This window comes from Clinocottus analis, unplaced genomic scaffold (assembly GCF_023055335.1).
Source record: "Clinocottus analis isolate CAN_PGR_092001 unplaced genomic scaffold, fCliAna1.0.p SCAF_17, whole genome shotgun sequence".
In the NCBI taxonomy this organism is placed as follows: domain Eukaryota; kingdom Metazoa; phylum Chordata; class Actinopteri; order Perciformes; family Cottidae; genus Clinocottus; species Clinocottus analis.
In genome coordinates, this window is record NW_027175898.1 from 14723317 (window position 1) to 14750904 (window position 27588).

Consider the following 27588-nt stretch of genomic DNA (forward strand, 5'->3'; position numbering starts at 1 on the left):
ACAGGAGTCCTTCATTGAGCCAATCATTCCTACGGAAAACGGACATCTTCATTGACTTGATTAGACACGAAGGACAAAAAGGGTCGTCAGACTTTTCTCCTCATTTAAGTCCACTGTGTTTGACAGACATCACAAAAGGGCAGAGAAAGCAAAAAAGAACAATTGCAATCAGGCCACTAAAGTACATGTTTTGCAGAATTGTCTTTCAGCCTCCTTCAGAACCAAACCAGCAGAGTGTGTGTGTGTGTGTGTGTGTGTGTGTATATATATATATATATATATATATATATATATATATATATATATATATATATATATATATATATATATATATATATATATATATATATATATATAGGAGTGCATGACTGATTGGTATGAATGGTCACCTCTCTCCTGCGCTCTCAGGTGAAATGGACAGATTGATTCCTAGCGGCTTCTCTTCTTCCATTTCTTTCGGTTCTCACGACGTGTGGTCGGCCGGTGTCTCCTCCGGTGGCTGAGGTAATGCAGAGTGTGTGATATTGTGCTGAGAATAAAAGCATGAGTCTGTGTTGAACAGAACCCCCCCCCCACCATAGAGAGGATTAGAGAAGAGAAGAAGGGATACTGGTGTGCGTGATTACAGAGTCTAACGCTCCAACACGCTGCCATCAGAGCTGGTACCACTTCTTATCTTTGTACTTCAGCATCATCTGGAGGGAGAGAAGAGCAGAAATGAGAGTCGGAAAAAGAAGAAGTTCACCTGAAAACAATCTCTTAAGTGTCTGAAGAAACCACGAGTGCGTACATCATGAGCATGTTTGGAAAATGAATCTGCGCTGGCCATCATGGCCGCCGTTCTGTCCTCCAGCTCCCCCAGTTTCTGCCCTCTCTCGTCCAGAGCTATCCGTGCGCGGGCCAGATCCCCCACAACCCCAGACGCTGCGCCCTTCATGCCCTCCATGCCGCCCGTGCCGGGGATGTGCTGGGCCAGGCTGCGGGAGGCCTTGCCGGCACCCGTTTCCCCAACTGCCAAACACAAAAGGAGAAGTGTTCAAAAATTCAAAAGTTCAAAGTAAGAGCAAATGACACGGTGATTGAAAATCGTCCTGTAACTAAAACGACTCCCAAACTGGTGTCTTCGGTCAGCCAGTGACAACATAAAAAAACAGAATTATACACAGTATGCACATCTTTACTCACAGAGGTCCTCCCTGTCCAGCGACTGAGCTCCTCCCCCAAACAGGCCTTTGAAGAATCCTCTGTTCGGAGCCTCTGGCGTCTCCACGGGGGTAAATAACTCACTGAGCATCTCCTGAGGAAGACATACACAACCATTTAAATAGTCCATTTCAATATACATTCCTTTTAGAAATACAGACTGGCCTAAAGTATGTGCTATATCATCTCAGGGACTAATAGTAGGCATGACATTATGACATTTTACATCTAGTGATACCCTATTTTCCCATGTAACTATTAGGGACAACATTTGTATTAATTGGTCGAGTATAAAACCCTTTTTCTCGACCTCCACTCGATCCGGCCAGTACGTCATTGTGTCTAACCGACTCTTGCTTCAAGGAGTCTCGTTCTGAAGTTTAGCGTCGCATCCATAAAGTTGAGATACGTGACATTTTCAGCCGTGACATTGAAATTCCTTTTGATAACAAAAAGCTACGCTTTCTGTCCTCAAACACAACAAACTCTTTCAACACCGGCTCTCTTCTCTCCGACTCTCACTCAGATTTTCTACCATTGCCTTCTGGCAACAAGTCACATGACACAATAACCAACCAAGCGGATGTTAAAGAAAACATTGTATTTCTCTGTAAGGTCCGATCCATAACAATCTGAACCTGACAGTGGCAAAAACAAGCATTTTGAACGGACGCATATCAACGATGCAGAATTGGCCAATACCGAGCAAATCAAAGACTAGTTCATGTTAAAAAATAACAAAGTTATTCTTTAATAAGTGCATTGGATGGCAATATTAGCTCTTGAATGCCCCCGTTTCCTCCGTAGTTCGTTTGATGTTAAATCTGAACAACAGATCCCAGAATTGTCCTCGGAGGACACTTTGTGAAGAGATAATTAAAAAGGTGTTGTGTCGGGAAGCCCAAAGATTCATTAGAAGCCTGATGAATAATTCAAAAATTACACTGTATTTGCGAGTGCAAGATTACCCATTAAGCCCGCCACAATCTGTTCAAAAAAGTTCTCCATACGCACATACTTTGCTTAAGTTTCCTCAAAGCACACATGAAAAGCCTTTTTTTCTCCACACTTAGAATCATTGGCTCTAATAAAGAAAGAACACGATCAGTCATTTATCTGACCTGCCGATTGTCGCAGGTCTCCTGGCTGTAGGTGATCCTCTGGATCTCCGTGGGGGAGGTGAGGTACAGTGCCTGACCCAGGTTGGAGAAGCAGAACGTTCTGGCTATCCGCATGTCTGTCAGCGGCAGGTAGTTCACATCCAGCAGAGGCCGTAGACTGGGTAAACTGGGGCGATGCAAACAACAAACATTATTCCAGAACCAACTTTGAAGTTATGCATACAGATTACGTTGTTGTGATTGCATCACATATGTTGAAAGTAGGGTCACTCAACACACGTCATACCTCAGAGTCATGATGTGCCCGTTAGCGCAGAAACAGGCGATGCAGTTGGCTCCGGCCATCTGCACGACGTCGGCCCTCAGCACGAAGGAGGTCTCTGTGATGTTGTGTTTGTAGATGCGGGTTTGGGAGGGCATGGCCAGCACTTTGGCCTGTTTCTCCGAACACAGCACAGCGAACTGGGGGTCTGGACCCTCTTGAGACGAGGTAGGGGAGGCCGGCCTGCGTCTCCTGCTCTTCTCCTTCTCCTCGTCTGAGGCGTTTGGGTCATACCACGGCTCGTAGGGAGGGGGCAGCAGAGCTCCAGTGGCGTCCAGCAGGGCCATAGTCAAAATGCCTCCTTTGAGTGTGACCATACTGCCTGAAGGAGTACAACGGTGTTGTTTTCAGAGAATGGCTTCAGATTAACACTGAATATCACACAGTTTTTAACTCAGTGCTGCAATCCTTAATTCCAACCAAGAGAACTGAGAGTAGATCTGGACATTAACTGTGATGGGACATGAATAAAAAAACATTTTCACCAGCCACCCAGCCTTCAAAGAGCATACGATGCATTTTTGAAAACGAAGCATTCAGGTTTCAGTTGAAATGCCCCGCCATGTGACTCACTGAACTTTGAAACTACTTATAAAAGTTATATATACTGCTCCACAGCACAAAATGTCTGTGGGGATTTGATACTGTCGATACTAACTTCTCAAAGATTTCTGGAACTGAATCTGATCTTTCGTTTCCCACGCTTTTTGTGGAAAGAAAACTCAGAACACAGAGTTTTCAAGTGACCACAATGTCTCTCTCTGTCCTTCTCCTCCACCACTTCCTGAATCTTAACATTACAACACACGTGACAGTCCAACACCGAAGGCCAGAAAGAATCATTCCGAGCTTTGAATATGAATAAAAATATGGATACTCAGTTAATTAATACTGCATTGCATCATGCGTGTCAGTAAAGTGTGCAAATCCTTTCAGTTTCAGTTCAAACTGCTCGTCAATAGAGGTCATCGATGAGGTAATGTTCTTTTCTGTTTCCCCACTTCAAGAACGGCTCAACTTCTTACCACAGGAGGAGATGCCGATGGGTTGCTGCAGCCTCTGGTCCCCGGCGGGCGGCAGGCTGAGGGCCACCATCATCACGGTGCCCTGGGTGGTTCCCACCAGCAGACAGGGGCCGACCGCAACGTCGTTCTTCCTGGGGTAACTCTCGCAGAAGTGAAAGGAGGAAATGGCCTCTCGAGATTCTCGGTCTATGCTGGTGACACTTGAACTCCGCGAGCGGGTGAAGGAGTTGTCCCTGGCATCTGAGGACAAGCAGAGGAGTGAGCAGAGAAAGCAGAGGATGAGGAAAAGATTTGCGTGGCGTGAAAGAGGTTTAAAAACAAGACATTTAAGAGATGTCGAGGCATGAAAAGCCATTGGGTCAAAACGCAGTTAAATTGTTAGTTAAAAATGTGCCTCGGTGTGTTTAGTGATGCACATCATCAAATCATATTCTCGTCTTTATGGAAGTAACACATCACAGACAAGTCACCACCGAAAAGCTTTTTGACATTGAGATGCTCTCGTACAGTTTACATCCAAGGATGCATTTTCTTTAAATGCTTCCCACGATGTACTTTCTTTTTTTTTTTGCAATTCAATTGACAACAACATTCTCAATGTGAAAAAAACAAACAAACGCATGTAGTATTACAGGGGCTCCCAAGGAAGAACTGCTATTTAAGGAGCAAGAATTATTCATGCCTCATTACCGCGCTGACGGCAGCTGAAACACAAACTTTTTTCACCCTCGTTAAAAAGCTAACGAGGGAGCCCGACAGAAACACACAACAAAAAGATGTGTGACACAGAGGGGAAGGCTAAAAAAAAACAAAAACACACCACCCGTCATGTGTGTTCTCCACGAGGAAAAACTGCGAACGAGAAGAAGCAAGGGGTTTGAACAACGTGGGCGCAGTGGAGTCGGCGGAGCTTCCTCGGAAAGAACCAAACAATCATTGTGAGAGGATTAGTGTCATGTTAACCAATTCGGAGCAAAGCCCCCAGCAGAGGTTAGGGAGGGGTTAGTACCGGTTATCCCACTTCAACCCAAGTCAGACCATCGGCTGGTCCACTCACAGAAGTTGGGGGTCGATTCAGTTCTACACACTGCCCCGTTCTGGGTCGTCCCGGCCGCCGCCATGGCTCTGTTCACGCGACATATTTGCATCTTACATGTGCGAGAGCGCCATTGTTTGGACCTTTGCGTTGCTTCCGGTGCAAACAGAGACAGAGTGTTCGTCTGAACTTACAGTGCAACATCCCAGGACAACAAGAGACTCATATTCACAGCAACAAAATGCTATTAGACAACTCAACGTTATTTGACAGCCGTGAAAGGTAAAATACAAAAGTACAAAGAAAGAAGATTTGAGTGACAAAAGAACACCTGTAGAGAAAAATGTAAACGTTCTTGGAAGCTAAAATTCAGTAGTTTTGGCTTACCCAGGTCAGTCTTTTGCTCGCTAGACGAGCTAATTTTCCGTGACATCTTGGCTGCAACAGAAACAAATGCTCATATTTATGAGAAAAGAAAAAAAAGCTAAAAATTGAAATTTTTAATTTTTTTGGGGGTGTAAAATCAAAAAGGCGTTTGAAATAAATCACTAATCAAAGATTCCGTTACAATCATTTCAGCAAATCTGTGACATTGTTTTGACTGTGAAAAATCAGTTTCACAATCAAAAAAGATGACGTTGAGTTAAAGAGTGGCGACACACTGAAGGACAACCGTTACGATAACTACGTTATCAACTTAACGTACAATATTTGGATATGATCTCGATATTAACTGTGATGTCAGAATAAACAGCAGGGTTTTACCTGCCGTTATAAGACTCGGGCATTGCGCAGATATTGACCCAATTTTTTATAACAGAGCCCTGGATTCCACTACATTTGTTTGGATGGTTTTAGTTGATTGATGTTATATTTATTTAGAATTCTTATTTCATATTTTGTCAATGTCAGAGTTAAAAGTCCAATGCTCTTGAAAGGGTGTACTTGCATTATCATGACATCATATTATTATTATATTAAGTGGCATAAAATGACAAAAACATTGTTTTTCACAATTACTTCTGGGACAGTAAATTGTCCAAGAAGTTGACGTGACATGCCATTACATAGACTGCATTTCTTTAAGAGAAATATTCTCACTTCAATTGACTTGAGGTTGTACTTTTATCTCTTTTTGCCTTCATAAAAAGGAAAAAAGTTGCCTGTTGCAGTGTATAACCACACTTGAAGAAACTCTGAGGATATGAATGACGCTGACATCACAGACAACCAGAGGGCCTGCAAAGTCAAACAAAGCAAGAGGCAGTCAAGAAAAAAAAAAAGGTAATTGCAATTCAGTGAACATAGTTATGCAAAGACAGCAGGAGGAGCATTGGACTGAAGCCCTGCAATCAGAAACACACAGACGGGGTCAATAATTAACTTCAACATGTAAGTGACAAGGTTTTGACATTAGTAATGTGAAGAATAAGGCAAGAAGCAGATTTTCTATGCTATAGTTTAGTAAAAAAAAAAGAAAAAAAAGAAGCAAAATTTGCCAATTGGGCCTAATATTTAGAAGCCAGAGTAGCAACAGCCAAAATCTGCATAGAAAATCTGAGGCCTTGAACTCAAAAGACGTTCTATCATGCACTGAACAAAGAATCCGGATTCATTTTCATAAATCAACTCAGAGGTCCCCCAAAACCGTATGATTGGTGAAAAAAACACATGTCTTGAATTGGCGTCTGTCATTTCATTGGCACAAGAAGCACAGAGTGACGTAGAGGATTAAGGCACAGTGGTGTTAGAACGCCGTCATTCAAGATGGAAGGAGTGAGCGATCAGATAGGAATACATCTGGAGGATACAGTACCAAAGTCATTGGCAACCGTCTTGGAAAAGCGTCTGCTTTTGAACTTCACTGGAAATAAGGTTAAAAAAAAGACAAATCAGATACCTGCGGCCATTTTGAAATGCTTAACCGTAAGCGGGACGTGCAGCGCTCAGCAATACAGTACCCTTCTCTATGAACTTCTGTTTTCGCTCGTCATCAGAATTGCAAGGTGAGGTAGATCCTACATGGCAAAGGTCAGCGTTTGAAAAAAAAAAGATGTATTTTTCATCAAACTAAAAAAGAATCGGGTTTTTGGATGAGGCTTACCTGACGTAGGTGATTTGCAGCGGTCCTCTGACGTGTTGGAGCCATCGTTTGAGTCACAGGTTGCTGTGGGAGCCACATGGGTTGTAATTAAACATGACTGATTTAGTCCTCTTGGGCTACTCTCAGTAAGGCTTACAATAAAAAAGCTAATTCCAACAATCCAAAGACTGGAAACAATAAAGGGGTCATATTTGGCGCAAAGGCAGAGGGACATCTACCCAGACAGCGTAAGTTACACTTGAGTTCACTTCACAGGCCTCGTCTATTGACTCAGGGTGTAACTGATGTTTGTCTGGTAAAATATGGAGCAGGGTTTAAAGAGACACGCTAACAGATTTAGTTGAAGTGCCCTCAAGTCTCAATTTTCTTCTGGCTCATTGCTGATGGTTTTTTTTGTTTTGAAAAGTGAGTTCTGGGGCGCCAAATCAAAATCAGAAAGTGTATCTTCATGAGGAAGAGGGGAGGGTTGGAGGGGAAACATAATACTGTAGGGGGATTCAGACACGTGACTTACTGATTTGGGATGAACGTAGTTTTTTCACAGACTCAGAATACAAGTTAGACAGTCTGGACATGCAAGACGTGCCAGGTGGAATGTCTTTACCAAATCACAGAGAGAGACCAACAGAAAAAACAGTGAAACAGAAAAGTGACTGGACATCGGAAGTGCAGGAGAAAAGAAAAGAGTGTCAGAGGCTTGCTGCTGGATTTCAAATTGAAATGAAACTGTAAAAATAATGATATCTGATAATATTCGTGCAGTCTGCATACATTAAAATGTGCTTTTCATGGCAAAAAAAGACTATTGAATCTATCACCAGGCCACTGAGACAGAAAAGAATGAATTCAAACAGCGAATGAGAAAAACACAGTAAAAAGTCAACACAAACAGCGAGGTTAAAACAACAGCGAATGACAAAAACACAGCAAGAGTCAAGGCATAAAACAGCGAGGCTAAAACAAACAAATAAACATGAAATACGAATTGTTTCATCGTGTTAAAACGGAATCAAAAAAGGGAAATACTACTGCGGCACTGGTGCAGCGTTCGCTGTCTTTGGTCTGTCCAACTGAACAGATGGAGAATCTGCCAGTGATGCCCCCTGTTGAGTGACAGGAGCTACTGCAGGGGGCGGTGCTCATGGTGCTAATTTGAGGCTGCTGCCAAGTGTCCACCCTGCCTCGCTAACCCTGAGCAGGAGCTAAATGTTAAGACTCGCTTTAGCAAAAAATATAAATACAGGATGAAGAACAAACTATGTAAAGCATGTATTTCGAGGTTAATCATGTTAGTCAGGGCGGCATTAGCTATGGAGAGTGGGCCAACAGACAAAACACACAGATGTAGAAATGCTGGGAGCGCGGCTCACCTCCAGACGGCTGTCGCACTCTGCGTGGGGAGCGAGGCTGCCTCTGGTAGGGGTCGGACGGGCTGTACAGCTCCGATGTGCCCATGTTGAGGAGCAGAGTTTTCTGGAGGTAGTCCACCACAGCCAGACCGTTACTGTTTCCAAACACCACGCTGAGACACGGGAGGGACGAGGGACACAGAGGAATTAGGATTCAGACGTCGCTTTTTGACCTGAACATCCGAACAGTCTCACTATATCAGTGGTTCACAAACGTTTTCTGTCACGCTCCACTTTAGAGGAAGCAAAATGTTCGGGCCCCACCGCCCCGACAACATGGGAACAAAATGGTCCAACTTTTTGATACTCCTTTATCCGTGCTTTTTTAATTAATAGATTAAAGGAAATTAAAATCCCTTTCAAGTAAACCAGATTGCTCCATCTGACAAAAACTAATAACATGTGCAGTCACTTTATTAAAACAATGCAAATAAAGTTATATATTTGCAGAAAATAACTCATATTTGGCAAAAAAGATGAACAAGGAAGCCGGTTGGATCCCTGTTTTCTCCCCATAGTTTCACGTTGAAGTGTCCTTGAGCAAGGCACTGAAGCCCCAGAGCTTCACGGCAGCACAAAGCTCCTTCATTACTAAGGATGGTAACATGCAGAGAATAACCCCCCACTGTGGGATTAATAAAGGATTCTTATTTATTTATTTTTTTAAGAATCTGCATCCCCCTGCGCCCCACCTGTAATACCTCTGCAGCCCACTAGAGGGTCACGCCCACAGTTTGAGAACCACTGCGCTACATAAACACTTACTGCCTTCTTTGTGTTTGAGTGACAGGATGAACAAACACAGTGACAGCAGATGGGTGACCCACCCACTATCGAGACAACTGTCAGGCACACAATGACAATGACGTCGTGTCATAAAATGTTGTGTTCTGGCTGCGTGGACTTACAGGCCGTAGGAGGAGTTGATCGCCAGGCTGGTGATCGGCTGAGGAGGCTCCCCGCTCACCCACACCAGCTGGATCACCAGCTCCACCTGGTAGCCCGGAGACTGCTTCAGCGGGGAGCTGCGCACCCTGCATCAAACACACAGCCGGATGAGACAGCAGGCGGCACTTTACACTGGAATGAATTATCACCCTTTGGGTAAGCCGCACTGACAATATCGTTTTTTTTTTATTAGCGTTATTCCCACTTCCACCCTTTTGCTGTCAAAACATGTTCCTCATTTCTGTACATTTTTATAAAGAGGATTATTTCCCCCTGGTGTACTGATGTGGAAATGTTGTGAAGGATTGAGCAGCTGGCTGGAAGGAGTGACTGGATGACTACATCACTCACTTAAATTGGTCTGTTCAGTGACAACCTGCTTCACCCAGCTCAACCTTTTTTTTGTTTTGCTTTGCAAAAACAGAACAAGAAAACGGAATTGTCCGTACTGCAGGCATGGTATATTGTCCCTGGGTCCGTCGGAGGAGTTGCTGCCCGTGGAGGGCTGAGTGGGAGGCTCGCTCTCCTGCGGGCTGGAGGAAGCTCCCGGCGTGGGCAGGGTGGGGGTCTGCTCCCCCCCTGGATCGGGGGAGTCCCCACAGTTAAACTCACACTGCATCCGCACCTCCAAAAGCTAAAACACAAGAGATATGATATTGTCAAAAAACACCTATCACAAGATAGCTGTCAGATAAAATGTTTCAAGATCTAAATAGCGATTCAAATTTGTCCCGAACTTATCCACCCCCGCACCTGCACAACTTCAGTGGTGATTTCTTGTTTGCTGAAGCGGTAGACGATGACGTGGGCCGACACCCCGGCCACACAGAGCATCCTGCTCTCGGGGCACCAGGACAAGGTCTGGATGGCGAACGGGTCCTCCTCTACTATTTCTGTATTTGCCTTCTCCTCTTTCCCGCGAGCACGCTCAAAAACCTTGGCCGTCTTCAGCTTGTACAGCACCTGAAGCATTACTGCGAGAGGAGTGTAAAAAAAGACCTATTAGACATGTATTATGGTACATTATGAGTACATGAGCTCCATAGTTCACGCTGGTAGAGCGACCTGGATTAGTTCTTGTGAATTATGCATGAACAGATATTGAAAGCAGTGTCATGGTGTGAGCTTGTTTATTTATGCAGATGACACTGTTGTGTTTACACACGCTTCATCAGCATAGCAAGCTGCTGCAAAGCTTACTGTGGCAATGGTGATAGGACACTTGATCTATTGTGTTTAAACCTAAATGTCAGCAGAACTCAATGTGTCAATGTGTCTCTCTAAATTCGGATGACCGCGTAAAGCTAGTATTCAAATCCACGAGGAAAGAAAGACTTAAGTTACTCTCCTTAATAACACAAATATTTCTTCTTTTTGAGTGCAAAGACTTATTTGTGACTCCCAACAATTGAATTGAATTGAATGAAACAAATGAAAACTACTCACATGCAGAAGCATCCCAAAATTTGATCGACCCATCAGCATGTCTGAAAAACATTGAAAGATACTAAATATTATATAATTTGTCCGCAGTAACAATGCCATGTTTGCATGTGAATCAAAACCGGAAGTGCTTTGTTTTTATTATTCCTAATTAGTTACTAACCCAGTGATTATAATCTCGGGGTAGCTCTGAGTGCCTTGGCCCCAGTTTCCTCCACTGATGGGCCATTCCTGTAAAATGGAAGAAAAAGAGAAAAAAAAACATGGTACATTTAGTTCGATTTTTGAAGACTTCTTTCAGTTACGTTACCAGATTTAAAGCACGGATTACACAGAGGAATACTTCACCTTCTTGCTGTAACCTTGTCTCTTTTGCCGGCTGCCGACAGAGTAAAGTGCAGGGATAAGTTCAGCGGGGCAGTCGACAAAGTATTCACAGCAGGTCACGGGCGACTCATGGATAGTCAGAGGATATGGATTCTCAAATATTGGGTACCTGTCAAGACAATGTGCCATTGGGTTAAATTAGACAACAGACTCCATCTTTATAATATCTGCGCTTGTCTATCAACTTGAGAACTTGCTTGCTGCTGATCAATGCTGTTCAATACTCTGACTGATCCTCCAACCGGTTTAAATGTCCCATGAAATGAGTTTGATATTGTGAATTATATTAAAAAGAAAGAGACTTTAAAAAAAAAAATACTTTAAACTAAAATGGCTGGGAAAAACATAATTCACAATGGCCACTTGGGCTGCAACCAACTGCACTCTGGACAACAAAATACACACTTTTCAAGAAATGGAAAAGGAGCAGATTTGAAAAAAATAACTTGACATAGTACTTTTTTTTACCATTTAATCAACATTAATAGTTACCAAAGAGAAAAGTAATAAACATTAAGATTAAGAATATGCTCAAGAATATGCTCATACTTTTGTAAATTCTGTGACATGACTGTGTCATCTTGTGTATTCCATAAACTCATTAAACTGGATTATTAAAACCACAGAGATGCATCTTAATGTTGTGTCCGTTCTCTTCTGTTCATTAATTACTCATATGAAAGCTTTAAAATTGTACATTTCTGACTAATTCATTCTATTTAGCAGCATCTTTAGTACACCGAGCTTGAATATTAATGTGCTTGATCTCCAATAGCCATATTCTTTGACGCAGTCCAAAAATACTCCAACAACTATATTTAGAAAGCAGAATAATTACCCAATCTGTCCGAGGTCTATTAAAACTAAATCCTTCTCGAGGAGGACCAACACGGCATAAGGCTCCTGAAAGTCTGGCGTAAAAAAAAGAACCAAAGAAAACAGCAGAAAATTAAAACAATGACATCATTTTCATTTCCTACAGATTCTGACAGAAGGACAGATCCCCGTCCAGAAGCTCACCATTTGGATATGGAGTTTCACACAGCGTTAGAAAGTCTACGATGGGGTAGTCCATCTCCAGGACGGTGGTGCTCTTCCCGTGCATCACAGTCAGGCAGGCTCTCCTCCCCACCGTGTCGTAAGACAGACCTCCAGACAGGACCATGAACGGGTCCCTGAGTTCAGGAGGAAACACACACGAACCGGATTGTTTATCCAATACATTTTGAGTTTGTCGGCCCCATCTTTGTGAAATAGGAGAGGAGGGACACGGGCATTTTACTGCTGTGCTTTCACTGTAGGGATTAGCACTGAAGCCCGGTATTAAACGGGCCCCTGGGCTAAATTATTGACGACCGTAGCGTTGATGAGCTCCGACATTACCGCTTCTTTTATCTGTACTTTTTAAAGTTTGGGTGAAATTTATTATTATCCCCGCTGCAGCATCTCCTCTGCACTCTGTGTCAGTACACTCACACACACGTCACTGTGTGTTCAAGAAGCATCGAAGCACGTAGAAGAAGTGACATTTCAATCTTCCCCCGTCCGCAGTCTCTCATCCACCGCTACCGTTTGGAACAAACAGTGCACGAGGTCAGCTCATATGTTCAAACCGTTACAAGCAAGCTTGAACAAAAGCTGCCCGTAGGTTGTCTGTGCAGCTTAGTTCACCACGCATCCCAAAATGTTGCTAATTCCCGTAAACCCGTCTGCTGGCTGAGACAAAGCGGCCCCTCCTCGCTCTACCAGCGGAGCCTGCAGGCAGTGAATCACATCAGCAGAGGCAGGAGAACAGCAGGAACGACTGATACCGACTGATGCCTGTGTTCCTCATCCTGTCTAAACTAAAGGAATGTTATTTATTCTATTGACGTCCTGGATTTAGCTTTGTTTCTGTACTGACTTTGCTGTAGTTGCATTTAAAATATGAATTCATTCTAATTCTGGTCAGAATTTATTCACTTTTTTAATAATATATTAAAAAGCAATTACGTGGGCATGAAAAAGAAGCGATAAGAATATTGATAAAATCCTCACGATAGCCATCCCTATTTCTCTGGAGATGCTTTGCCCCCATTTCAAGAGCATTAATGATGGGAGGAGCCTGCTTTTTAATTATAATGACAACTATATTAATCCTTGTCCTGACAAAAAAAAAAAAAAGTAGAGGATAATTAGATCGGCTTCAGTGAAATATGTAATTTTTTTCATGACATGTTTTAAGAGGAAAGTTTTGTCTTTGTACTTGGTGACCTTGACGCAACAAGTTTCTAATGATGATTGTGTTCATAGCAGCAATCACAACACAATTAACATGTGACCTCAATTGAACGACTAATCATCCGTCATGATTTATTTAATGATGAATGATCGACTGATGACTGTGATCACAATGAAACAAAGCCGGCGAGAACGTTAAAAAAAAGAAGATAATTAAGACAGGGCCTTCCCAGCTATCCGCCCAGTTTCCACCAGCAGTGGGGCACTGTCAACACGACTGGCCTGTTGTGATAGAATAACAGGAAAGGCCACTTTCAGTGCAGGATATGGATTCAAACTTGAGCCGGTTAAGACACAGGATGGGTGTGGATTAGCTACCATCACACTTACCCAGCCCTTGTTGTTTTGTACTCCACCTTCAGGATAGGCTTGCATGGTTCTGGCTTTTTTCCATCCTTAGGCTGCTTTCCTAGTGGGGGCGGGAGTATAATTTGCAGAATTACAGAACATATAATGTAACTAATGCTCCTGTGACACATATACATCATTCCAAATCTGCTATTTGTGCAAGTCACACTTCTAGGTTTGGAGGGATTTTCAGCTACAATGTTTTATAAAGACATAGGTGGCTTCTATAAAATATGTGTTACACACAAACAATGCAACTGTATACACAACAGTGCGTACCATGTGGTGTGATGATCTGTGCAGACTTGGCTGGGATTCGTATGTTCCACGTGGTCAGAGTGCCATCAGAGTGGCTGCAGACAAACTGTTTACCCTCGTGGTGCCAGGCCACCGAGTGGATCGCCTGAAAGACACGCGGCAGCACATCGTGAGACCGGGAGGAGTAGAAGTACACTGCACGTTTTCATAGCTGCGCAACCATAAATCAGGAGATTTGTAGAGGCTCTGTGTGCAACCAATTCAAAGCATACAGCTGCTGCTTCTTTTTTTTATTATGAACAAATCCCATGACAAGATGAAAACCAACAGTACGCTCTGCCTTGCCAGGCCTGTGTGTGGCTCTCAGCTCCACGCCTATCCGCTCCTACTGAACACTTAAGTCTTTGAAAGTGGATCAAGTATTTGTACGACCAACAAAAAAAAAAAAAGTAAATCATTTCCTAAAACAGCTGAGCAATGCAGTTTTTTTTCATCAAAAGTGATTCAACAGGAGCACATTTGTTGGGGACAAAGTTCAGATGTGGGTTCATAAACATTTGGTGCCCGTGCCGAGTCTCTGGGGGCGGCTCAAAATAAACCACAGTGCGTTATTCAAATGAAGGAAACCGCTACCCAGTGCAACATGTGGCTCATTAATGTGTTTTTAATAGTTTCTTTGGACAACAATGGGCTCCGCGGCACTGGGGAATACCATGGATCAGGCTTTGCTTGTTTTGTAGGATCCGTTCATTGACAGTTTTGGTCTTTTCATGGGGTTTTGATTCATGGGACATCAAATGTGACCAGACTTATCCTTTAGAAGTTTGGAGTTTTACCCCTAAAAATGTACTCGGACCAAAGTAATCCCTCTCTATAATCCCTCCCGACCCACTAGAAGTGTGTGGCTGTGTCTGTATGTGCATAGACTTTGTGCTCTGCCTGTAATTTTCTCAGTATTTTGCAGTGCTCGGGACCTTTCTGGACGATGGCCTTTTGGGAACTGGGGGAGTCGCCCCCGGGCAAGAGGAAGCTATGAAAATTGCGCGCACGGCGCCGTAAAAACTCATAGCGAGACAAAAACGACGAGCGGACAAAGCTCTCTCTAAGCTCTGGGGTTGGCTTCCACGTTGGCTGCTGTACGCGATGCCTCGGGTACACTTGGGTGTATTCCGGCAAACTGCGGTCAGTGGGCGTGCGCTCCTGGTGTCGTTAAGCCGGGAGGGAGAGAGGAAGGATCAACTTTTGGGTGTTGTTTTACAAACAGTAAGCAAGCAATTCCTGCATAGCATGCCTTAAAGAGTGCTAATGTGCTTTTGATGCTTTGAGATGACGCTTCGAGGAACACAAAAGGAACTTATCTCCCGAGACAACATCTCACGAGGGCCCGGTGAGCAGCTATTTCAGGTTCCATGACCAAACAAACACCTGGTAGAGCCAGCGTCCAGTCGCATGGGATGGACGTGGTAGATTATGCAAAACCCAACGAGATGAAACAAGTTGCTGGGACAACAGCGAGAAACACCGGGAAAAAGGAAAGCAATGCCTTACCTCATCATAATTGTAGCGGCAGTCAGCTTTTTTGCACTTCAAGTCCCACAACACCACTACCCCACACTCGTAGCCAATCAGGAGCTGCGAGGAGAGAGGACGAGAAGTGAAGCAGAGCTCAGCTGATTACTGTGAAACCACTTTGTGCACGTAGAACTGAGCCCGGAGGTCACGCGGCTGTGACGTCGCCGTCTGCGATGTTCAAAGGAGCCGTCGTCTTTAACGATACTTTGTTTCACCGATAACTTCTGAATCATTCACTAGGAGCTTTTCATAAAGTAATTATGTAATTTGGTCATAATTATAGAGAAGATAAGCAGAGTCCCAACACACAGTAAGTATACTGTCGTTGATTTCTAAAGGAATTTCCATGAAATCTAAATGATTCAAATGAGATCTATTGAATCTATTGAAAGTAAACAATAATTAAAATAAATAACAGCATTTTACATTTTGGTTGAATTGTATGCTTTTCTATGGTACAGCAATTTTCCATGAAATTCTGAGGAGATTACATCTCTAAATAAAAAGAAAACAGATATATCACAAGACAAAAACACATGCATGCATGCATATATATAGAAAAAACATTTAAAGCAGCATAAACCTATTTATGTATTTTGTGAATCCCCAAAGAGAGGAGCATCGAGGACACTTCATCTCTCAGTATCTCTTCTGCCATGTCGTCTGTGTCCCATTATGGAAGCTTTCTGTAAACGATTAGTCTCGGAAGAAACCTTTTCTCCTCGATTCTGACACCGAAACCTGATGTTTACCATTGACATTTTAATTAGCTGAAAATGTTCTGCTATCATTCTCCATTGTAGCAGCACAAGCCGTATTGACGTTGTGTCGTCTGCACCGGAGCAGATATCCACAGGGGGAAAAAACAAGGAAACAAACAAAAAAAAAAAGTGGCGCAGCTACGTTTTAGGTTGAAAGGTAGAAATGTATCTCAGCTCTGCAGGCAATGCGACGGTCGACTATCGGTTACCTTTCCTTCGTCCATGGGGTTATCGCTGATGTGCACGACCGGCCCTGGGTGTGTCTTGGTGGATCTGTGAGAGTTTTAGGAACAGAAGAGAAACAAGAGAGAGAGAAACACACACACACACACAGACAGAGACAAACACACGCAGACAGAGAGAGAACATCAATCAATAAAGAACTAAACTAAAGATCAAATACAATTTTAAAAGTTTAGAATCTATGCAATAATACTACAAAACTATCAGAGATATATATTAGTGTGCAAAACCTCAAAAGCAGCAACAAAAGTCCCATTAAAAGGTGCAGTATGACAGATATGTGATATTTATTGGGTGTTAAATGGCATATATGTGCATCATTAAACACTTAAAAAAACATCTAAAAGCTCTAAAACATGCTGTATAGCTTTTAGGGAGCGACCAATCAGGAGGCAAATAGAGAAGACATGCAAAAAAGGGGGAATAAAAGAAAACAATCCAGAATCTTTGTTTGTGCACAAAGAAATAAGCATGAATATAAGGTGAAACTGTGCGTCAGTGCACCAGAGAGCGAGAGACATGACATACGAGCGAGCGAGGGAGAGAGCAGGGTCACATGAGGGTCTATGAGAGATTATAGTGTGTGGAGACAGCGTCACCCTGGCAACAGAGCAAAGGGGGCACGAAGGGAGTGAAGGTCTGGCCTAAAGAAAGTGTTGCTGCCTCTGAATGCAGTCTGGCTCCAGCGGCTAATGATCTCATTGCTGCTGATGAGTCGATACGGTCCGAGATGTTGGCGGCGCATAAAAAGGGAAAGGGATGGACCGGAGTACGGAGTCCGGTGTGTAATCACCGCACAACGCGGCGTCGGTATGAGAAAGGTTCTGCTTTGAGATGCGATGAGCGTCGTGAATGCATGGACGACACGGAAATGATTGAATATTGTGTTTTTTAAAATTGCACGCGACAGCTAGCAGCTCTTTTCCTAAAAACATTTTCACAGTCGTGGAGACAAAAAAAAAAAAAAAAAAAAATCTGTGTGTTTCGGACACATTTATGAGAGCTGATGGCATACTTTGCCGTTTTAGATCAGGGAGTTGAAAGTGTCAGGGCGCCAATTCATCAGATTTCACGAGCAGCCACACACACACACACACACACACACACACACACACACACACACACACACACACACACACACACACACACACACACACACACACACACACACACACACACACACACACACACACTATTTCCAATTTTAGCTGCCAGTCACTGTCTCAAATTAATTTCCTTCGCTCGCTGGTGGGTGAGCTTCGAAAAAAATTACCTGGAAAGAGCAACTTCAGTGAAACTTTCAGTGCTATTTCATGCGCGGCAGCATCAGGCGCTGCAGTAAGTAAGCGTTTTCTCATCAGTGTGTTGGGTGACGCAGATTTTTATCCACCGAAATCGAAGTCTACCCCCGTGTGGCCCCTGCCAAGTTACATCTGGACCACGACATTTATACTGACGCACGGGATGTGATGGAGAACTTGTGATTCTTAGGTTGGGCGTAAACACGGGGGGGTGGGGGAATCGGTGGCAAAGTGGGCCTTTCCTTTTTCGTTTAAATCAGTCAGCAAACACCTCCAGAAGTCTAGTCAAAGTTCTGGCATGGCACAGCCACCACCTCCAGTCCGCCCTCACACTTGATCGAAGCTGCAGCTTTTCTCCGCTTTGCAGGATGCAAGCACATTCCTTGGCATTTTTAGAGCTTCCTGGTCGAGCGTCAACTCACATAAGTCCACCGAGGAGATATGCAAATGACCAGAAAAAAAAGCGAGGGAGGGAAAAACAAGACAGTTGTGCAATACGGACTCACAGTTCAATGGCTTTGTTCCACATGATGACGTAGCCTGAGAGAGTGAAGGACTCCACGTTGACAATGTGGATGTTTCCTCTTTCTGTGCCGATGTAAAGCCATTTGCTCTGGAAGGGCAGGTGGCAGTATGTGATTCTGCAAAGAGATCAGGATCCATCACAACCAGGCTTTTGATTATCTCATGACTCAATCCCTCCAGAGTCACTCTCGACCCTAATCATGCTGCTCCAACTGGAAGGAGTAGCGAGTGACTAAGATTTAATTACAAAGGCCTTGCTCTGTGTCACACTAATGAAGCTGGACTATATATAGATCAGTGGGGCGGAATAGCAGAGTAAACACTGCTGTCTTCTCTCAACCACTAGGAAAGAAGTACAACACATTTACAGTGTCACAGGAACCCGGCTGACGTTAACTGGTCAGCTTGATTGAAGTGTTATGTGATCTCTCAGGTGGATATTTCATCGGAGTTTTTTCATATTTTTTGACTAAACGGGGATGACAAATGTGTTCTTGTGTTGGGAAATAATTCAATCGTACATTTTGTCGACCACATGGTGGCAATAAATAACAAACAACAGCATAACACATGACAGATTATCGTCACCTTATAAAGTTGTTCCGGCGAATGACTCAAGCAACACAGGTGTTCAATTAAAATCAGATTTACAGCCACCTGATTTTCATTTTTCCTCAGTTTTGGTCTCAACCAAGTTTTCTTATTTTGAATTTTTTTTTATAATTTATTTTCTTAAAACCTTTATCCCATAGATACATGTAATCTAAATAAAAAGTATAATTAATATAATTTACAGTATATATACACTTTTTTTGCTTAAAACATCTGCCTACTGCTCAAAGAGCAGAATTTGCAGGCCAGAGAATATATGAGCTGAAAGGTGTTGGGTTATAATTATTTGTGACGCTTTACACTTCGCACACGTTATTTGATTAATTGTAAATATATTCAACGAAAATATCGATTAGTTCTGCTTTAAAGTTTGAAACCTTAAAAAATAAAACATTTCATCATGACCTCATTTACTCACGTTGCCCGTTTGGTTAAGGAGGAAAATCTAAGTTCTTACAGAACCACGAAAACAAACATTATTTTTCAAAACATGATGGCAACGACACCGCTACTAATATGCACAGAGAAGCGTGTGGCCAGCTGTGAAGTTGTGTTTGTGTTGTCGCTTCACGAGGTGACAGCGCCGCTGCAGAGAGAAGTCACTGTACCTCTCCCTGCTGAACTTGAGTGAATGCAGGATTGCGGGGATTTTTTGCCTCAGGTTCCACAGGTGGATGCTGTCATCAGCTAAGGCACTCACCAGCGCCCCCTGTGGAGAGGGTCAAACAAACAGGGGAGGAGAGGGGGGGGGGGGGGGGTGTCAGAATGCACAAAACATCTTGTTGTTTGGCGCTCGCTGCTTTACATGGTTGTATCATGAGCAACACGACTGTGGCGACGTTATATACGAAGGCATGCGGGTCACAAGACTAACATTCCTGTGGATTCAATGTGTTCATTCCAGAGCACAGACCACACATCTACTGGGGCATTAATGGCCTCCGAGCACCAGTGTCTACAGCGCCTGCTACTGAGAACAAGGAGAGACGGCTACGTGGCAGCGGACAGACTCGCGGTGGAGGGGCGAGGAGAAGTTAGAGGGAAAACCAAACAAGGAAACAAGGAACAGGTAAAGACAACAGACCTCGTTGATCAGGAACTGGAGCTGGATGACAGCCGCGCCGCTCTCATGCTGACAGTAGCACTCCACACCCGCACAGCCAAAGCTGAAAGTCAGCTCAGTCAAGGAGAACTAGACAGTTGATGCAGCAATGTGAGAAACAAAAACTTCTTAAACATAATGTAGATTTTACTGCAACAATGATGCTGAACAGTGTGTGTTAATAAGCACTAGCAGATCACTTACTGAAATCATTTCCTACTGCCTTTCCTACTGTGGGTGTTTTTAGTATAAAAAAGGTCCCCAGGCTCTTCGCTTTCATAACTAAATATTTCATTCAACATGAAGTGTATTAAAATAGCTAGTTATAAATAAAAATCAGTGGGCCACGTCTGCCTTATTTATTCGCATGCGTCAGCCGGTGTGACGGCAGCGCGGTAAACTTGACTCCCACCTCTCTCTATAGGGACCGCTAAGTTCATGTCAGAGAATCCCTGCCTGCTAAATCGGTCCATTCAAAAAACAGCCGGGCCGCCCATTCAGGCAACAGTAAATGTGTGAGCTAGAAGAGGAACCCAAATGGTTTTTATGAGTGCCACAAAAAAAACAGAGGAGGAACACCGCCACAGGACGGTAATGCATCCTTTCGAATACTTTCACACAAACAAGCCCAGCAATGAGGCGCGCGATGAGCAGAAGCTGGTTCATTTCCACCAGCCTGTGATCACTTTGCAGGTCTGCACCAATCACGCAGACAAAAAGGAGGAAGCAGCAGCAGCAGCAGCGAGATCTAATCGCGGAGGGACTCTCTCGACGCGCGAAATGGCCACAATAAGACAACAATGGTGCACCGTCTCTCGTGCTGCTAATGCGATCACGCCGGAGAGAGAGAAGCTCCAGAGACGGACAGTTGTGCTCGCTTATCCCGAGTCCACTTGGACGCTGACGCGGCATAATGTGTGTGAACAGGATTAACCCCCAGAGCTGTGATCAAACAATCCCTCTGGTGCCTTGAACAAACTAAGGTGGGGTTGCATGAGACTGTTTCAGGACAAGCCTCAACACTGGGCCATCGCTTCTGCAGAAGGATGGAGGCAAACACAGACTTTCAGACTCGCAGCCGGCGCCAGTTGAGAGCTGCTGGCAACTGAACTCGCATTCGCCCGTGACCTTTCTGTCCAGTTTTAGCTCCCGGCCCCGCAAGTTCTGTACAACATTTGTCAGGATTATTAATGGACATCAGGGCTCCACAGGTCCACAACAGTGGAGGAGGAGGAGTCATTAAGTCTGTTTCATAGCCTCTAGTCATGCATAAAAAAAGAACAGAGCAATCGTCTAAAGAGCAGAAATGTTGATATTGAAGTGTAGTCGTATTACTGACAGCAAGTAGAATCACTTCAACAGCCTCACAACTGTGAACACAAGGCGCTGTTTGTTTGTTTTTCTGCGTGCATTAAACTCATCGGTGTATTTAAATGTGCAGGTGTCTGGAGTGTGACCTGATTCTGGTTGGAGGATGTAGGTTAATGGTGCTGCTGAGCCAAGCTACTTTCTAGACTGGCAGGAAATTACTAAGATGGTATCACGGCGGCGGGCGAGTAGAGCATTCTGTTGGTACTTCCTTTCTCGCTTCACGATCGAAAACCTTCGCTGTGATCGCGTCGGTCACACGTGGAAGCTGTATGGTCAGTCAACTGAGGCCGTTTCAGACTGCACGACTCATTTCCCGCCATGACTTCATTTCGTTGGTAGAACATGTGCTTTTAGGATTGTGTGAGCACAAGAAGCTGAGTCACGGTAGTCAACTGGGACAAGATGTCTTGCTGTGAGGGACACGACATGTTCAAATAATACTTCTTATCATCACTCTTTGTTCCTGCAATTTTCAATGTCAACTTGTCTGCGGCAACTTGCAAAAATTGGATTGGACATTTTTCTATTTTATAATCTGTAGATTAATCAAACTGCAGTACAACCCATGCGTCACATGCATTACTATTTACCGTCTATTAAGAATATCAGACTTTGACATTTCAGAAATAGATATTGTTGCTCACTCAGCCTTGAAACCTGTGAGTTTCACACACCACTCTTCAACAGCATCACTTCCCCTGTGTGGTAAACCAAAATGGTTAACCACAACATTTCAGCATCAGCAGGTTTTCTTTTTCAGTCAACTGATAATCACCAGGACAGGAAGTTATCTTAATCATGCTAACTGACAGACGAAGAAGAAAAAGAGAAGCTGCAGCCGTTCTTCAAGTCAAAGTTAAGGCGTCGCTGAAGCCAAAAGAAGAGTTTACTACAGGCCACAGGGCTGACCGTTTTCACAGTGCTTCTGCAGCGAAAGCTCTTGAAAACAAACTTCACATGACCCGTCAGCTGCACGAGCATCACGGATCACGTTGCACTAAAATGCAATGTGATCCATTTTGCACAAACCTAAACTTAAAAGTTCAAAAACATTGACTTCCCTCACTGGACTCCGTTCCCATGTAGGTCAAATACACACTAATTGCGGTTTTGCTTTGGCTCCAACTACAAAACACGGAGTCGGGCAATATTTTCGAAAGGACAAAATTTAAGAGCACATATATTAGAGTTAGAAGGGGACTGAATACAGTAACGCGCTGATTAAAACACTGTGGTAGAGAGACAGATCTTGTAAAAGCAGACATTTATTGCTTGTAGACACCTCATTGAGCTTATGTCTACTGAGCTGTGGCAGCGTTTCCAAACTCCGGGGGCAATGAGGCGGATCAATACAGCCTGTCTTTTGATAAATGGACCTATTGCCTGAATGACAGTAATCCCATCAGCTCCACCTTGCACATTAGGACAACATGGAAGCAGTGTGTGTTCTCCGCCAGCTACCCCGCAAACGCAACGCTCTCTTAATCTGGAGCGTGGATAAAGACGAGGATGGAGGCGCTTCTAATGAAAACCTGAATAAAGCAGATGGGCCTCCCATGCAAGACACCAGCGCGCTGGGGAAACCCCTGTGTTTATACACAAGTAGGCCAACCCCGAAGACACGCTGTAAACAGCATAACATGGACCAGACTCTTCACATGCAGTGTTGAATAGTCGGCAACCCAGGGGGAGGTTTTTTTTCGGGTTGCTGTGACTCATAGAAGTTGCTTGGTTAGCTATAAAAAAACATATTTTTATCCTTGAATACAAACAAACACAAAACGAACTCCCAACTGCCCGAAGGGTCATACGGCACTGAAGCAGCTTGATTGTGTGTGTGTGTGTGTGTGTATGTGTGAGAGTCAAGTGATGTTTACAGCACATAGGAAGAGACATTCTGGCACAGACTGGGCAGCACAGTTGATGAGGTTGGCTCCTCGGCATATGGCAAAGGAGCTGCTCATGCTTCTGCCGAGATACCACTAATGAGCCTGGGTGCTCCAGGAGAAGAAGGGCTGCTGGCTGCACAGAAACACATCCGAGCTAATGTCTACCTCTGAGCCCAGTACTTCCCTTTGTGCCGTTTGGATTTTTATTTTTGTTGTGATTGGATGACAGGAGGCAAAGACCGGTCACTTACAGTTTGAACTCCCCGGACTTTGAGGAATGTTGAAAGGCGACTTGGTAATATGACATTTGCGGAAAAAGATGACAGGAAGTTAAGACATGGCTCTGGTGTGTGTGTTATGTTAGTACGAGTGTGTGGGCACGAGGGAGTAGAGAATGTGGAAAAATCACTGAAATCATCCAAGCTTTACTTTCCTTGTATGGCTCTCGTCATTTTCATGTGATAAAAAAAAAGATACAGCCTCAAAGCTCCAGTCTGAGTCCCGACGGCCAGGATTTTCTGCACGGGGTCAAAAGCCATGGAGGATGGTTGATATGGAAAGCCATGACGCACAGTCTGCAGGAAAGAGCAGAATTTATATTAGACCTCCAGTCAGCTAATCAATCATCCGCTACGCAGTCAAGCTGGCTTTACTGGAGAAAAAATAAATACCCAAAAAAAACTAACATTATCTTAATCTCCTAGAAATGTAATCCATTAATGTGGGAAATGAGACTCATTATCAAAATAAATTAGATAAAAGCATAAACATTAGTGCAAATAGGGAATGGAATTTTTTTTCTCTCCATAAAATCTGCTTGACATGTGTGCAAGCTCAATTTGTAAGCCATCAGTAATACATTTATTTCATCCCTCCTACCCCAGCCCCGGAGTGCACTTCATTGCCGGGATCTTGCAGTCCCCCAGGCTCCAAAATGTTATCATCATCATCATCATCATCAGGCACCTATAACTCAATTGGTTTGGGTTGGAAACCTTGCCCATCCATCCATCCATCCATCCATCCATGCATCAGCTCTGTGCTGCTTGCAGCGGTGTTATGTAACGTGGATTAACCTGTGGGACCTGACCTGTTCTGCCCCCAGCTGGGTCAGGAGCTGGTGGGCTGGTGAGCTGCTCAACACATTTATTTACCGCAGGAAAACTAAACCTTTCCAACCAGACCTGTTGGGCTAGTATTATTAAAGCAGTTTTATAAAATTGTGTGTGCCAAGTGAGGCACAGGTTTCCTGTTTCTCAAAAGTCTGTTTTTAAAAACAAAGTTCACATGCTTGCATATTAACAGATGGGGTTGGTTCCTCCTGTTCAGGCGGTCATGAGGGGACAAAGAGTCCAGATAAACTAACACACAGGTCAAGTAGGCATCTACCAAAGTCATTGTCCTTTTTTTAAATTTTATTTTAGTTCCCTCAGCAAGGGACGACACGACACAAGGAGGAAATGTCATTCTTTAAAAAAAAAAAAAAAGGACTGTGAAATGTAATGATATCCATTTAACTTGACACACTCAGGCTGAGCTCACATTAGCTTGAGCTGAACTAAATGTCACACACAGGACTGAGGCTTCTGGTCCTCCATCTCTTAATCATTTCAGGAGAGTGAGGGGTTGAAAAAAAATCGCTTTCAATGTACATAATGGCCCGCGGGTGTAGTATTAAAAATAGATTTGACTGAACCTATTTTTTAAACCCCAAAACACGGTCTTCCCTTCGCCAGTTACGGTTAGCTAGCTAACTTAAAACAAGTGACTTGAGGCGACGAGTCAGTGCAACGCAAACAGCCCCAATGTCGAAGGAGGACCTCCCCGGGCACCAGCGACCACGGGACCCGGGCCGAGCGAGGCGGTCAATATTCAGGATACATTCCCCCTATTAATGACCCCCTTGTTACTTATACTTTAATATCTCAACATCCCGATAAACAGCGTTAATAAGAGGTGGAAACAACGCCAGTGTGTGTGTGTCAAATGTCGTCAAATAAATTTTAAAAAACGGTTGACACTAACTGACGTTGTGTCCGTTAACGTCAACGGTTACGAACGGAAAAACCTAACCTTGCAAAGCTGGAAATGCTCCGACTGGAGGGTCTCCTGGATCACGTCGTTCTCACGGCTGGAGCCCGGCTGGGCGGTCGCCGAGGAAGAGGAGGAAGAAGAAGCCGCTGTCAAGCCGTCCAGCACCTTCCTAATGTTGAACTTCTTCATTTTGACTCCGGTGCAGAGGCGACGGTTGAGAAGACGACCATGAATTAGATAGTAGGGAACTGGTGGAGTGGTGGAGAGGGGTTGGGGGGGCGGGCTGCTAGCTAGTTAGCCGAAATAACGCTCGGTTAATACCCTTCTGTAGACATCTCACATGTTACGGAGGGTGTTGCTGTCAGCGCACTCTCCAAAAAAAAGCACCCGAGCCACGGACATTTATCCCGCGAGTCCCCTTCCGATGTCAGCGTTAATCCGCCATTCATATGCGTCCGACAGCTTTTTTTGTTTTGGCGTTATTCGATCGGTATCAATCGTTTCCGCGAGCAGTTTCCCCGGTCAGGGCTCAGCGGGTAGCAAAACCTGGCTACACGGAAACGCAGTGAACTGCGGCGGCGATTGAGTCTGCGCTCACTTGCTTGTCACCCGGATGCTGGAGCCGGTGTTACGGCGTTTTCTGTGACCTGTCAGATTACGTGACCCTCGACGGGGGGGAGGGAGGAGTTTTTTTGGGAGGTGGGGGAGACGCGTATGCAAACCAGAACATTTTGTATTCTGTATTTTTGAAAGAAAGAAGAAGATTTAAAGATGGCTTCGCAGGACTTCGTGTTTTGATAATAAATCGTTGCCCAAAACGCGAGCTGCCTGTTGAGCGCAATTACTTTTAATTGAGCAATCTCACTCTGCTATGAGGGAAATTAAAACATTTTATTTATTTTTGCAAATTGGACTGTCAAGTGAACTAAAAAAATACAAAAAATTATTTTACAATTGCATTAGTGTATTTTTTGTATGTATAAACCTAATTCATCTTGTCCACATTTTATTGATAACAAAAACAAAATGTGTGGCAGTAGCCTTCTCAAACTAAATTACTAGAATTCATAATGTGTGTAGTGACATTTCTGTGGTAGTGTAACCATATCATATAATAATGTTTTTATTGCAACCCAATTTAAAAAAAAAAAAAAAACTATAAAAAAGAAAGAAAAATGTCAAAGTTGTTTCTGTGAGTACTGTAGCAAACCCCTTTTGATAAATATTTTAATTCGGGAACCTAAAGTTCACATTTTGGGTGTGTTTTGTGGCCCCCTGCTGGCTGAGGAACAATAATGCCTGGGCTGGAAAAGAACGACAAGATGAACTTTGTGCCAGCTATCCATGCCTTAAAGCCTAAACACTATCATATAATAAAGTTTAGAGGCTGTGAGAGAAACCTCAGTTGTTGTTTGGAAGCACTGAAATTCTGCATTTCTATCTTCTTGTGTGTAATCCTCCTCAACGCAGATCTTCCCACAGAAATGTGATCTCCTTTTGTAAACGGCAATGGTCCCATTTCACAATCCAATCTATTGTGTGTGTGCATGGAAAATAGGCTACTTCCTCTTGTTCCCCCAAGGAGGAAAAACCAGGTTATTTATTCTCCACAGAGAATTCGAAAAACTAGAAAATCGGGTTTGACGAACACCAGAAAAATCTGGTTAAATGATTACCTTCATGAACTTTCCTTTAAGAGGCCTTTTTTTTTTTACTGAATTTTTATGACACATTGTCAGTAAGCACTGTTTGAATAAAAACTTCTGAAACACACATCAACACCTAAGACAGCTACGTGGATATTCCCTACAGTGTTTTATTATGAAGTAAGCCACATGTAGTTGCAAGATAGTTTTGTGAGATTCAAAATTAAACAAACAAAATCCTTAAATCCTTTCTGTGAAATGTTTTGGAGGACCTATAAAACTCTTCTTTATAAACCAATCAAATTATTTGTACTGTAGCCTGCTTCGGTTAACATGTTGCTATACGGTATAATGAAGTGTTTATTCGACAGCAAAACCTATTTTGTATTAGACATACTGTACATCTTAGTTACTTTTCCAAGTTGCAAAGCACCATGGTTCCAGTACACCAAGGTCATAACCTTAAAATTGCTTCAGGGAATTGTACAAATGTATCGTTCCGTAAATTATTTATCTCGTTCAGATATTGGACTGTTCTCGAGCCACAAACATACCGAAAAGTAGAACGTTGTCTGTGTACTCTTCTTCTAAAATAAACACATTGTAGGATTTCCTGTTATAAATTCCACACGCCTCATATCTGTTCAA

General features: G+C 43.5%; 1 protein-coding gene across 3 annotated transcripts; it reads right to left on the reverse strand.

Moving 5' to 3' along the window:
- Positions 1-357: 357 nt before the first annotated feature.
- stxbp5b (syntaxin binding protein 5b (tomosyn)) lies at positions 358-25875 on the reverse strand. Of its 3 annotated transcripts, XM_068579910.1 has the most exons (29): positions 25334-25875; positions 23738-23835; positions 19983-20064; positions 19507-19607; positions 18268-18402; positions 16427-16490; positions 15433-15516; positions 13906-14029; positions 13609-13687; positions 12019-12173; positions 11837-11909; positions 10960-11107; positions 10775-10842; positions 10615-10655; positions 9922-10142; positions 9618-9802; positions 9129-9254; positions 8182-8333; positions 6812-6874; positions 6669-6725; positions 6524-6571; positions 5095-5145; positions 4729-4860; positions 3672-3911; positions 2611-2968; positions 2325-2490; positions 1186-1297; positions 791-1011; positions 358-695 (listed from the first exon to the last, which is right to left on the reverse strand). In XM_068579910.1, the coding sequence occupies exons 1-29, from the start codon at positions 25481-25483 to the stop codon at positions 654-656; spliced, it is 3576 nt and encodes a 1191-aa protein (XP_068436011.1). In that variant the 5' UTR covers positions 25484-25875; the 3' UTR covers positions 358-653. The 3 variants fall into 3 exon arrangements, with proteins under 3 accessions (XP_068436011.1, XP_068436012.1, XP_068436014.1); XM_068579911.1 differs by lacking the exon at positions 4729-4860 and having other exon boundaries at positions 25334-25874; XM_068579913.1 differs by lacking the exons at positions 4729-4860; positions 5095-5145; positions 6524-6571; positions 6669-6725 and having other exon boundaries at positions 25334-25872.
- Between the last annotated feature and the right edge of the window lie 1713 nt (positions 25876-27588).